This window comes from Dryas octopetala, chromosome 1 (assembly GCF_963921425.1).
Source record: "Dryas octopetala chromosome 1, drDryOcto1.1, whole genome shotgun sequence".
Taxonomy (NCBI): Eukaryota; Viridiplantae; Streptophyta; class Magnoliopsida; order Rosales; family Rosaceae; genus Dryas; species Dryas octopetala.
In genome coordinates, this window is record NC_141366.1 from 32,637,837 (window position 1) to 32,651,918 (window position 14,082).

At 38.3% G+C, this 14,082-nt stretch overlaps 1 protein-coding gene across 2 annotated transcripts; it reads right to left on the reverse strand.

Moving 5' to 3' along the window:
- Positions 1-5,126: 5,126 nt before the first annotated feature.
- On the reverse strand, positions 5,127-9,506 carry LOC147299876 (DNA-directed RNA polymerases IV and V subunit 4-like). Of its 2 annotated transcripts, none has more exons than XM_086229105.1 (10): positions 9,342-9,506; positions 9,124-9,195; positions 8,922-8,987; positions 8,726-8,812; positions 8,387-8,498; positions 8,226-8,303; positions 8,051-8,084; positions 7,902-7,970; positions 5,433-5,519; positions 5,127-5,329 (listed from the first exon to the last, which is right to left on the reverse strand). In XM_086229105.1, exons 1-9 carry the CDS (start codon positions 9,424-9,426, stop codon positions 5,442-5,444), a joined length of 681 nt encoding a protein of 226 aa, XP_086085231.1. In that variant the 5' UTR covers positions 9,427-9,506; the 3' UTR covers positions 5,127-5,329; positions 5,433-5,441. The 2 variants fall into 2 exon arrangements, with proteins under 2 accessions (XP_086085231.1, XP_086085228.1); XM_086229102.1 differs by having other exon boundaries at positions 5,127-5,337.
- Positions 9,507-14,082: the final 4,576 nt, after the last annotated feature.

The following is a 14,082-nucleotide window of genomic DNA, read 5'->3' on the forward strand; positions in this document are numbered from 1 at the left end:
CCTGAGACTATAATACCCCTTACCCCGAGTATTATATTCTCAAGCTCTCTAAAACGAGTTAAGCCTTTTTTGTTGAAGAACTCGGGTTGGGTCAGAGTAGTAAGAATACAACGGAAGAAATTATTGAATATGCCTCAAGTTATAAATAATAGTAAAGAGTTCCAACCCGTGAGGGTTATGCGTTTCAAATACACTAACCCTAATGCTACATAATAAAACAGTAGAGAAACAGATATGTCAGGATAGTCCAACCCACGCCAGAGTGATTCAGTCTTCAACAAAGTGGTGCAACAAATTGGACTTATGGATAGCCATTGGGATATGCCACCTACGAGGATGAAAGAGAAACACCACCACAGATCCAAAGAAAGGATCTAAACCAGATAGCAAGGCTGAAACTGACAAACTGCAAGTGCCACACCCACGACCTCAATCTTGGTCTTCAACAACTGGATTATCTGCACTCACAAGAGTACAGTAGGGGGTAAGCGTCACATACGTTCATCGCTTCCCCTTAAGGGAAAATCCTGGTTAGGTTTGAAACAATACTCGAAAATATAGGATTTCAAGGAAAACAGTTTAAAAGCAATGCACACCCAAAAACAGGGTATCAACACCATTAATATTGTAACCAAAGCTAGTAATGATAAAGATAATTATGCCAATAATCAGTGAGTAAAGCCTTTGCATGCTCATATATCTTTTTCAGTGAAAATCCTTCCTGTCCACGTGACATAGTTCAGAAACATACCTGCGACCGATCACATACAGGCCAACCGCCAGTATCGGAAATTCAACCACCACCTCGATACTGTGGTGAGAGTATCCATTTACCTGGTAATACCACATTGGTTAGCCTCCCCAGAAGGACATTCGACTAACCAATCCGTACTTACCCCTCCGGAGGTTTAGGGGATCGAAACCTAAGGTCACAACACGTGCCCGTTACTCTCAGGTCGTCTAAGGTATCACACAGAGAAAATCACACAAATATGCCATACAAAAATCATGCACATTCTCTGTGAAAGACATTTTCATATACATATAGTACGAAAATAGGCAGGAAATCCAACAACCGGGATATGGTACCTTCCCCCTACCTGTTTTACCAAAGTGTGTCCCTTGCCTAATCTCTTTCCTGTGTCTGGGTCCCACTTGTACCTGTTGGGAAACTGGAGATCCGAATCTGACAACAGCAATTAGGAACGTACTAAACGTACTCTCGACCTTGTCTGTTAAGACCAGGTAAAATCTAGAGATTTGGCACTAGCGTAACTTGCTAGGCTTCTCTAAATTCTTGATCTGGCATGACCTTGCTTCCTAAGGCAAACAGTCATGTCAGACCGTGTGGTTTCTAAGTTTATTTTAATTTATTATCGAGGGGGTTGATCAGATATGAACCTTACAACGTGACCAGGTCAGTGCATAGGAAAACTGAGGGACTTCTGGCTTAGTACCCAACGCCTGTATGCTCATGGACTGACCTTAGTCATCACGTTATTTGGTCACCACTGATATGGCCTCAATATTTATTAAGTTTATTTAATAACAACAGTTAAACCGCGTTTCGTCTATAACCACAACTTAAACGACAGCAGATTAAATAAGCTGGGTTAAGGGTATACCTGTTGAAGACTTCTCACGGGCAGAGTCTCGGTACTACTAGACTTGCTAAGTAACAAGATTAAAATAGCCTAATTAACAAGAGATTAATTTAACAAAATTTTAGCAGAAATTCGATAGGGATCAAGAAATTATCTATGGAGCTCAGAAATGATTTTTTTAAAACTTCATCAAAACATAGCCTTCACACTATTAGAATTGAAGAGCTCGTCGCCACGATCGCGTAGGCGAAATCGGATCGTCGATCAGAGCTCCAGAACTCAAGATAAACTCAAAATAAGATTGAAGAAGAAAGATAAATTATGAGAGAGGAGAGAGAAACTCTCTTGGGAAGCGTGCGCTGAGATGGGATGAAGAACCAGCAAGGGGTACGGCACTATTTATAGGGAAGCTTGACTGAGTCAACTCGGTGAACTCGTTGACTCAGTGGATGGACTCACCACCAACCGTCGCCACATCTCATGTAGGGATGCTGCCACGTGTCGCGGGCCATGCAGCTGGTTGCACATGTAACCGTAGGATCAGATGGGCCATGCAAGATCAAACGGCCCAGATCGTGCCACGTGGCGCGATCTAGTGCTTCCTATTTTATTTTTCTTTTCCTATTTTTCTCAACTTTAAAAATTAATTAAAAATAACTCGGGCCTCAGAAAAATACCCCAAAAAATACTACGGACTCGTATCGACTAGTACTAATTAACTATGAGGTCAAATTACCAATTGGCCTTTTGGAAAAATTTCAGAAATTTCAAGCTCCACCAATTAGGATAAAATGCTTTTTAAAAAAAGAAAATTTGGGAAATTCATAAAATAATCTCCCGGACTCGGAATAATATGAGACTTGCACCGTTGGGTTCGTGAGTAAAATTACTACCTTTTAAAGGTCTAACTTGGGTCAAAACCCTAGTCAAAGTTGGTCAAACAATTAAAGTTCAAGGTGAAAAATACGATTTTCCGCCCAACAATTTCTAGAAAAATTCTAGAAATTAAGGAAAAATTCCAAAATAAATTTGGAAAATTTTGGGTCTCACACCTGCACAGAGCCACCCAACTGCTGCCTCTCTCACCGACCGCCACCTTCCCCCATGCGTCTTTCCGAACCCCTAGCCCCAACCCCAGGCCCTCCCTTTCTCTCTCTGCCTTACTCGATCTCTCTCTGCCTCACTTTCTATCCTTTCTCTCTGCCACTAGCAGTTCGTGCCTCTCCTCGTCCCTCTCCTTTCTCTCTACCTTACCCCACCCCCGACCCCATATCACCATCGAAAGCCAACCCAACCCATAAGCAGCCTCTTCTTGCCCAGCCTAGCGCATACCTGAGCCGTATCTGTTTTGAGAGCTTGGTTTCTGTTTGGGAGGTTGGTTTCAATTTTGGCAATGAGTTTTTGGTTTCTGTTTGGGAGAGTTTGGGAAAGGGTGGAAGAGAGGTTGGGGTTAGGTGGGAGGGGGTGCGACGGGCCAGGGGGTTGGGTTTGGGGGGAGGGGTGAGGGAGGTGGAGGGGGTGGCCTGGGTGGGGGAGGAAGGGGAGGGAGGGTGCTAGGTGGGGTTTAGTTTTTTTTTTTTTTTCAATTTTATATAATTTTAATGGTTTTTTAGATTTTTTTATTAATTTTTGTATATGTGGCTTTTTTTTAAAGACAAGTCAACATTTAATGGTGGGTCCACGTGTGCCACGTCAGCGCTACGTAGGCATTTAACGGTAAGACTAACAGAGGTACTAAGTTGACGAAATATTAAAGTTGAGGTACCTGAATGAAATTTTTTGAACCAAAGGTACCCAGTTGATAAGTGATGTATAGTTGAGATATATAAATGAAATTAACCCTATCTCAAATTATAAAATAACCCAGATTTTGTTTTCTTTATCAAAATCCAGAAATTAACTTGGGTATTTCAGTATTTGACCTTTGGTACTGCAATATGTGTCCTCATTGCTATTGTATTATTGGGCTGGGTTTGAGAAGACCTTAATGATCAGAAAAAAAAAGAAAAAGATAATATACTACCAAGTCACATAATGACGAGAGATAGATGTATAATGCTTTTATATTAAAGTCTTACTCACCCATTATATTGAAGTTTTAATCAAGAGAAATTATCAATAACCTTTTTTAATATCCCATAAACTATTTTGACTCACTAGTCCCAAATCTTACTTTTATGACCCTTTTACTTGTGAAGTATCCCTTTATATAAAACTTTTTTTTTTTTCTTTCTCTTCCCCAACCAACCATTCCCTCCCTCCCTCCTCAGCCAACCACTACCCCATCGTCGCCGCACCACTCGTCGTCCCAGCCATCAGCGCCCCCATCCCCCGTGGCTGTAGTAAACCCAACAAATACAACAAACCCAGTAGATACAGCAAACCCAGCAGATGCAACAACAAATCCAACAAAATTTAATGAAAAAAAAAAACTCACATCGTCCAGCAAAACCCACAAAAAAAAACCCAACAATACCCTATAAAATGAGTTTTTCTCTAAAAAATCCATATCTGGTTGAATTTGTTGTCTCCACATGGTTGAATTTGTGGTTGCCACATGGTTGTAGCACATTTCACCATGTGGCGACCACAAATTCGACCATGTGGAGACAAAAAATTCGACCAGATCTGGAATTTCAAAATTTTTTTGTTTTTGTTTTTTCAAATTTGGGATGGGAGAGAAGATGATAGGTCGCTGGCCGGTGCCTACCACCATCCTCCACCTCCCCCACCGACATCTCATCTTTATCTCTCTTTCTCGCTGTCTTTATCTCTCCCCTTCCCTCTCAACCCATTTAGAAAAAAACCTAAATCTAGGTTTCGAATTTTTTATTTTTATTTTTTCAAATTTGGTTTGTGAGAGAAGACAAAATAGATAGAGAAAGGAGATGATGGGCGTTAGCCAGTGATGAAGGTCGCTCTCCATGGTTGTCACAGCCTGCAAGAAGAAGATGAAGGAAGATTTACTCAAACTCACCACATGGTCACCATAAGGATTGTCTGGTGACCACATGCTATTTGTAAAAGGATATTTTGGTTTGAAAAAAATGCAAAAAGGTCATAAAAGTAAGATTTTGGGCTAGAAGGTAAAAATTGTTCATAAAACATTAAAAGGAATTATTGATTAAAATTTCTCTTTAATCAAATGGTTGGTCCTAGACTAATCAAACCAATGCAATGAAGTTTCAACTTCATTCCAGAGGACTCGCATTTGAATCACAGGCCTCAAGAAAGCCTTTTCTGTTAAAAATTTCTTCTTTCAGCTATATACCAAGAAAGCCTTGTTATACAATACTACCAAGAATCATCCCCATTGTGCATAAGCGGACTGAATAAATTTTTAGTCAAACGGATTAACGTTATTAAGCATGGCTGTATGGGGAGCAAACGCATTTACAACTTTTTTCCTTTTAGGCTTCTCTTTCTTTATGAAATCAGCCAAACAACCTCTCTCGATCTGTATTGATATTACTCTCATATCATTATCATCCAGTAAAATTCACATTCATCATGCACAAAATATAAGAAAACAACTATTGAGAACCAGTCAAACTAGAATGCTGTTTACGTATTCTCATGGAAGGGATGTCCATAGCATCTCCAGTTCCAGGACGGTCATAAATATCCCAAGCACCATCAAAATAAGTAACACAAGGATATAGTAAGCTGCCTCTCTACCATGGAAAGTCCACCAAACAAGATCCCTCCAGTAGTGCCATTTGCATCTAGTAGCCTACATCAATTTACCAGAATACCCAACCAATCATACTGTATAGGAGGCTGCAAGAGAGGTCATTTAAGCACAAGCTGAAGATTAATATATCTTACCTGGGATCATCACATGTTAGCCGGTTTAAGCTTAATTAGCTCCCTCAAAACATCTTTGAGTGGTTCGTTGAGCCTGCTTCTCTTAGCCTAGAAGAAAAAACCTATTATAAGCTAGCAGCTTCAAGTGGATGGAAAAACAAGATGATATGGAATTAGTCAAGTGCAAATTGACAACCTCAAATAGCTTCAAGTAAGCACAATTGGTAAGTATGAATACTATACAGTAGAATTGAAGTATGAATACTACGCAGTAGAACTGAAGTATGAATATTATGTTGTAGAACTGAAGTATGAATATTATGCTACCCAGTATAATTTTCATTAACTTTAACAACTCCATAGGGAAACTAATAGTTGACATATTATAATAGGCAGCTAGAAAGCCTGCATGCACAGAAATGACAAAATCCCGAGAGATTGGGAGAACTTGTCTCTTATTACTCACTCGAATCATTCGTCACTCCAAAGCAACCCCCATAAAACGGAAGGGATTTTAATTTTTACACTTAATAACCATTTTGCCCTTTAAAATATGACCTCTATGTCAAATTGGCCCGTCAATAAAAAAAAATACAGCCAATTTAGATATCAAACTTTTAAAAATAGGCCAATGTGGGTCTCTCCGTCAATTCCCTAGGTTTGCATCCAAATTTTTATCCATCCAAAACAAAATCAAATAAAGAAAAAAAAAAGTTTGTGGGCCTCTCCCTTCCCCACCCGAGCCTACCAGCCTCACCCCACCTTCTCATCCCTGGTGGCCCCTCCACTGCCGGCAACTTCCTCTCCTTTCTCTCTTTTCCCCCTCCTCTCTCTTTCCCTCTCTCTCTCTCCCTCTGATCACGAACGAAGCCTGGATTTGAAAATGGGATGGGCTAAGCTAATTGTTTTACTTTAGTGACAAGATTTTATTAAAATTTTGAATTTGCTTTTTTGGCATTCCCTATATTTGCACAACCTGTTAAAAAGATTTTAATCAACCAAATTTACAAGATTCTAAAAAATTAAACTCCAAATTAACAACCAAAGCACTAAAACAACCCAAAAACTAACAACCATATATATATTTGCAGTAAGTTTACCCCCAAATTAAAACCCCAATTTGAACCCTAAATTTAAATATCAAATTTAAACCATAAATGAAACCTGAAACCGATATCTTAATTGAACTCTTATTTCATCAATCATCATCAATTAGAAAAAAATACTAAAAAGAAAAGAGAAGATAAATATTTCAAATTGTGAGTAACTGGAAGTCTGGAAGGAGACTGACTGAGAGGCTCACTCAAGAGAAGAGAGACAAGACTGTCAGAGTAAGAGGAAAAGGGAACAAGTTGAGAGATTGACAAGCGATTACAGGGGAGAGGATGAGTGAAAACGTCATTCTCTATCTTAGTTGAGTTGAGTGAGAGTTCTCATTTGGACGAAGTGTTTGATGTATGTCTTGTTAGTAGTCTGGGTAGGTTGTGTTTGGGAAATAGACTGGGCTAGGCTAGGCTTTAGGATTAGAAATATAGTAATATTTTTTTGTTTAACAAACTTTTGGGCTGGGTTAAAGCGCACCCAGCCTCCAACATAGCTCCGTCCCTCTGCTCCTAAAGGGCCTAAAACCCCAGCAAAGAAGCAGTTGAGGCCCTCAACGAGTTTCCGACAAAGAAGATTTCAACAGCAGAGCGTCCAATTTTGCTCCAGAAAAACTGGTTGACACCGCCATTGACCACCATTGAAAGGAGTGGGTGTGTGGGATTAGAATTGGAAGAAAAAAAAGGACAGGGAGGTGGGATGGCTATGAAAGAAAGCCATCCTTCATATCCAGCTCGCAATTGTTCTAAGATTCTGGCTGTGAAGTAAATAAAAGAAAGACGGGGAAATGTGATGGCTGTGAAGGCCTGGTTTGGGTCTCCCAAGGTGGTGCTGGGGTCTTCCACGAGGAGGTGGTGCTGGCGAAGACAGTTTTGCACTTTTTTTTTTATTTAAAAAAAAAAAAAATTTGATAGAAGGAAATTTGGATGAAAACCTTTGAAATTGATGGAGGCCCACCTTGGCCTATTTTAAAAAGTTTGATACCTAAATTGGCTAAATTTTTACTAGAGGGGCATTTTGTCACAGGGGTCATAATTGAGGGGAACAAATGGATATTAAGCCTAATTTTTCTGAATCTCACCCCTTAAGGATCAGGAAATATTGACATTCCAATAAGAGATTGGAGGACTACAATTTTGCAATTGCAATTATTTCGAGGAATGAATACAACATATGCTTTATTTAGCTTTTCATCAAACATAAGCAAACCTTTGACACAAATAAAAACACTAACGTATATTCCTGACTAGGAACTAACACATAAATAGAAAGGAAAAAAGGAATCTTATATATTCACATTACCATGTATGTAGATCATTAATGACCGAAAAGGAAATAAATAGGTTTATTCTAATAATACTAGCACAACAAATGTAAATATTAAAGTACCTTCAAGGACGGGACTAGAGCAAAAGCTTCATCAGAGGATTCTGGACAAACATTGGCAATCACACTTATCTGCGGAAAAAAAAAAAAATAATACAATCAGAACCATTGCTTAAATTTTGTCAACTAAAACCAAAGGTTGAGAGTGTAACCTCGCCATCTGACACACCATATTTAGTAAGAGTCCTAATATTCAAGTTAAGAGTGCAATGGCAGAGAAAGATATTTATCTACATGCAAATGTATAAACTTTGAGGAACAAAATCAAGCATGCACGTACACACACGCCCATGCACATATAAATTACAAGGAACAAATCAAGGATACTCAAGAACTCGTCTAACAGATTGGGGATCTGCATAGTGGGGGCCTCTTTTGGCGTACTGCAGTCCCTTGTCAAATGATCTGAAAACAAACAATTTATAATACTTCATATACACACAATAAACATCTGACTGCTATAACCAATTTATTAACTTCATTCTTACACTGGGAGTTTAATAGTAGAATCTTTAGACAATACAACCATCTGCTCTTGGATTCCTTGTAATATATCTACAGCCTCACAGTCCATAATACATTTGGCACCCTTTGGCAGTTCTACATTCATCAAGAAACATAACAATATCATAGTGTTCAATTAAAAAATATTTAATTTGTGAGATACGTTTAGAGATTTGCAAAAACCAATATACTATAGGAAAATGAAACACATAACATTTAGCACTGACTACTAAGATACTATACTAGTCAGTAAATATTTGATTAGTAAATAGACATCACAGTTTACATCAGAAATATGCTTTAAAGCTAAGGAAAGTGCTGACCCTGCTCAATTTTGAGCTCCAGTGGTTGTGATTCTTTCTTTCCACCATGAACACCCTTGTTTCCTTTTCCCCCCTTGCCCGAATCATCTAAAAAATCACATTTTTTGTCGAAAGAAAGCGAATAAAATATTAGTTCAGTAACATCAAATATAAAAGTGACCAAAATTAAATAGAACAATTTTATATAATAAGAAACCTTTCGGTGAAAAAGCAGCTGGCTTATCGGATTTTGACTGAAATTTAGGTTTAGGATCACGCAAACCTGACAATGTAAGAACCAACATTTTAGATTTTCAGGATTGAAGAAGATAGGCACATGCATGACACGCGAACCCCAGTGACTAAAATGTGAGTTAAAGGGGAATGAATGAATAGCGAGTGATAGAAACATGATGAACCTTCCTCGAACTGCACACCCTTCTTGGACTTTGTTGAGCTATCATCCTTCCCTTTCAAGGGTTTCAAGGGAGCTACACAAATAGAATCATCTCATGTCTTAACTCTTAAGAAATCAACATAAAAAAGAAAAAATCCATTTGAAGAATGCCAAGAGAGTAACATTACAATTTTAACAAAAAAGAACCAAGGAAAGTAGAAGAGTGAAGAGAAAACAGACCATCCTTAACAGGAGTAGATTTGAGTGAAGATTTTACTCCTTTGCCAGTAGCCAAAGAAAACCCTTTTCCCCCTTTCTCCGACATCACTAGTTTTTCAGCAACTCCACCGAAAGTTGTAAACACCCTTTTCACTATTCGCTGTAGAAAACCTCAGAACATAAAAATGAAAATAAATAAATTAAGAAAAAAAACAAAAACAAAAGAGGGGAAGGGGGTTTTAGATACACACAAACAGAAAGTACCCTAAACCACCGGCGGAACCACACTTGGGCTACCATGGGCCTGTAGCCCAGGTAGCCTTTTTGAAAAAGAAGGCTTATCATCACTGGCGGAACCACATTTGGGCTACCATGGGCTGTAGCCCAGGTAGCCTTTTTGAAAAAGAAGGCTTATTATGTGTAATGTATATGTATAGCCCACCCCATTAAATATGATTTAGCCCAATCTTTTTTAGTTTTAGCCATATTTTTTAACTTTTTTAAATCTTGAACTCCTTCAATTAATCACATTTAGTTTAAAAAAGAAGAGGAAACGACACATTCAATAAAAAAAAAAAAAAAGTAGGAAACGACACACTCTGTTCCAATTCTCAAACCCAGTAAAACCTTAAACCTCAAAACCATAATTTGTCCAATTTGGAGGCAGCTCTGCGTGCACGTATGACCAGGTTTGTTTGCACGTGTATGGAGATTACTCCGCACATGTGTATGGCCAAGATATTTACTTGCCTGTGCAATGCAGAAATTATGCACAGGTGTATGGCCAAGTTCATCCGGATACTAGTATGGTTTGAGTTTTCAATATCAATGTTTTAAAACATCAATTTACAAAAATGTTTTCAATTGATATTCATACTTAGTTCAAATTTGATATTTTTCAGCTTGAGCAATTTTATTGTTTTTCAGACTACTGAGGATTTATTTAAGACGAAAGAAGGTAGAGGATATTGGTTTCAGTTTCACATTTTTATTATTACTTTAAGGTTAATTTCCAGCATGAGATTTTAGCATTGAGTATGACATCTTTTAAAGTTTGATTTACAATAGTCTGATTTGCATAATGCATAAGGGAACTTTGATATTTTTAGAGTTTGGATTCTTGTTTGAGCATTCAGTATATGATTTATCATCAAACATGATATCTTTTAGAGGCTAAATTTCTAGTTGAATGATTTATTTATAAGATGCATATATATGATGATTATTTATTCATTTTGCATTGAATCTTTTCAAGATTTCTCCATATTTCATATTTTTTAGATTTCCTATGTAGCAGGAAAGGTTTACAAATTTTGATATGATGTTTCAAAAATGGTTTTATAAAACGAGTTTTAAAGCGAGGGACTTTCAAAGAGAATGAGCAGTTTTATAAAATGGTTTTCAAATGAAAGGTTTTGAAGTCTATTTTGTCCCCTCATTGAGAGTTTTTTCATGTTTTGTTTTTAATGTTTCCCCCCAGGTATTAGTGAACGCTGAGGTCGGATCGCACCACGTCGAGACATTCTAGTTCTTATTTTCTGCCCTATTGGTGTTGTGGAAATCAAAGTGCCTTCTTGTACTTATTAAAATGACTAGTGATTGTAAATCCTTATTAGTTATGCTCTGAGTACTTAATGAGGTTGAAGTTGGCTATTGAAATTAGAAATGTTATTTGACTTTTTGACAGGTAGGATTGTTCAATTTACAGGGGAGGCCGGTGCTGCCGAATATTTGGTAAGATTTCTCACTTAGAGTGACATACCTATAAAGATCATAAGGATGTTTTAGGTTAGTGGGCTGACACCCTATCGGTGTTGGACCCCACAGGCTCTCCTTAGGTTCCAGAGTGGAATATGGGGTTGGTCCTATTAAAGGGTTTCTCTGGTTTTCTTTACAATGTTGCGAGTGTTGGGTCTTTGCATGGGATCTCTGTGGCTCCGTTGTCTCCGTCGACCTCCCATCTCTTTTTCGCTGATGACAGCATGTTGTTTTTTGATGCTTCGGTGTAGGCATGTAACAATTTGAAGGCAATTTTTAGTCAATACTAGGCGGCTTCAGGTTAAATGATCAACTTACATAAGTCTTCCATTTCCTTCTCTCCCCATACTCTGGCGGCTATTATGGCTTAATTGAGTGATTTTTTGCAAGTTCTGATTATGCATTTTCATATAAAATATTTAGGGCTCCCTACCATTATGGGGCGTTAGACGACAGAGGCTTTTGATGGTTTATTTGACCGGTTGCGAACGTTTGTCTGGCTGGAATGATAAACTTCTTTCTAAAGCGGGTAAGGCTGTCTTGATAAAAACAGTTGCTCAGGCTATCCCAGCTTACGCTTTGAGTACATTCAAGATTCCGGCTCTGATTTGTGACAAATTGAATTCTCTTACGGCTAACTATTGGTGGTTTGAGATCCATTGGATGCGTTGACTTAAAGTTTGTCAACCTAAAGAGGAGGGGGGTTTGGGCTTTCGAGATCTCCAGACATTCAACAAAGCCATGGTGACCAAGCAAGGCTAGCGTCTTTTACAGAATTCAGATTCCCTTGTTCCTCATGTTTTGAAGGCCCGGTATTTTCCTTCCACTACTTTTCTTGATGCTTCGAAGGGTCGGGAGTCCTCTTTTATTTGGTGTTCCTTGTTTTGGGGAAGAAAGCTTCTTTTAGTTGGGTTGCAGAAACAAGTGGGGAATGGGGATGATACTTTTATGAGTTAATTACATTAGACCCCTGAGGTTTCAAAACTGTTGCATATAACCCCCTATAGTGAGACGAAAAATGATGATAAAGTTTGCAAAAAGACATGATAAGGGGTGAAATAGCCTAATAAGATTACTCAAGGTGTAAGGTCCAATCTCAATACAAATATTTTTTTTTGTTTATTTATTGTTTTCTCTTGTAGGGGTTATATGCAATAGTTTTGAAATCTCAGGGGATGTACGTGTAATTTTTGAAATTTCAGGGGTGTATGTGAAAAGATAATAAACTTTAGGGGGTGTAAGTGTAATTAACTTATACTTTTATTTATGGTGAAGCCTGGCTGGTCCGTGATCATAATTTCTGTGTTCTTTCCCGTCTAGTACTACCTTGGGATGCCGCTGTGAGTTCTCTCATTACGGAATATGGGAGATGGAATGGGGCTTTTATTTTCGGTCATTTTAGTCCGGAGGATACCGTGCCAATTCTGAATGTTCTTCTTGGTTCACCTTATTCTCGGGATAGATGGATTTGGAATTTTGCACCTTCTGGTACGTTTACAATCAATAGTGCTTATCAAATGGGTCTTCGGCTTCTTCTTGCCAAAGAGGGTATTGGGTTTACTTATAATCCTCAAGCTATAAAATCATTTTGGCGTCAGCTTTAGGGTTTGCATGTTCCTGCTAAGGTACATTTATTTTTATGGCGCATTGTTACCAATGGCTTGCCATGCATGGCTCATCTTTATGCACGTACAGTAGTGCCTCAAGATGCTTGCTTGTTTGAGGTGTTGCGCTGCTTCTGAGACCTATTTACATTCTCTTTGGTTCTGCAAGTTGGCACGCAAGGTATGGAAATGCTTCCCTTCTTTCTCCTCTATTCGTGGTTGGCAAGGTTTGGATCTTGGTAGTTTGCTTGAACTTTGCTCTTCTTGTTTGTCTTCGGTTGAGTTGGAGCAGTTTGTTATTATCTTATGGCGTCTCTTGTATGAATGCAATGCTTTTGTGCATCATAAGAGGACTATCCCAATTGAACAGGTCTATGAGGTGGCGTTGCGTTATCATGAGGAATTTGGGGCTGCTCAACGTCCAGCTAAGGCTAAGATGGTGCAGCCGAAGGATAGTTGGCATGTTCCGCCGGTGTTGAGGTGGCTTTGGCCCTTCCTCTTACTGGGATTGTCGTCTCTCGTTTTAAAAATGTGGATGTGGATTTGGCTTTTGATGGACATTTTTTGGATAAAGCTAAGGATCTATGGTGTCTTTTTCGAATTCCTTGTGTAAGTTTGTGCCTCGGTCTTGTAATGAGGCTGCTCATTTACTTTCATGCCATGCTCTCCATTGTGCTTCTGTTCAAAGTTGGGGGTCTTCTGTCCCATCTTGGCTTGAAGCACAAGTGTTGTTGGATTCCCCCTCTTCCTAGTTTATTAATGCAAAGCTCGTCTTCGATCACAAAAAAAAATAAAAAATGCTTCCTCATTTGTATTAATTATGCAAGACACCTAGCGCACATACCTAGCTATATATCCACTTTGGTGTGCAAAAATCAGCCGGACCAAACCGCTAAAAACCGGTTTAGTTTGGTTTGGTCAATGAAAAGTCAAGAAGTCAAACCAAAGCGAACCTAACCATTTTTACCGTTTAGGTTGCGGTTTGAAATTTCTACAAACCGGACCGTTCATTATATTTTTAATTTTTTTTTATATGTGGCATATTGTGATAGGACTTTCATAGTTGTTTGTTTACTTGATACATATTTTTATATTGATATTATTGCATATTTTATTGTTTTGTTAGTGTAAATTGTACATTTGAATGTTTTAGTGAATTTATTTCAAATTTAATAATTAATTATTTGGTTAGCACTAGACTGCTAGTTGAATTCAAAGTTTTTTTTTTTCACACAAACCGGTATGAATGGCTTGGTTTGATTTGGTTTACAAACTATTTTTGTGTCAAACCGGACCGAACCGTTAAAAATTATTGGTTTGGTTTCCAATTTGATGTCAAAACCGGGCCTAATAGGACCGCACCCACCCATAGTGGAAATTTTGAAAATTTCATGAAAAGT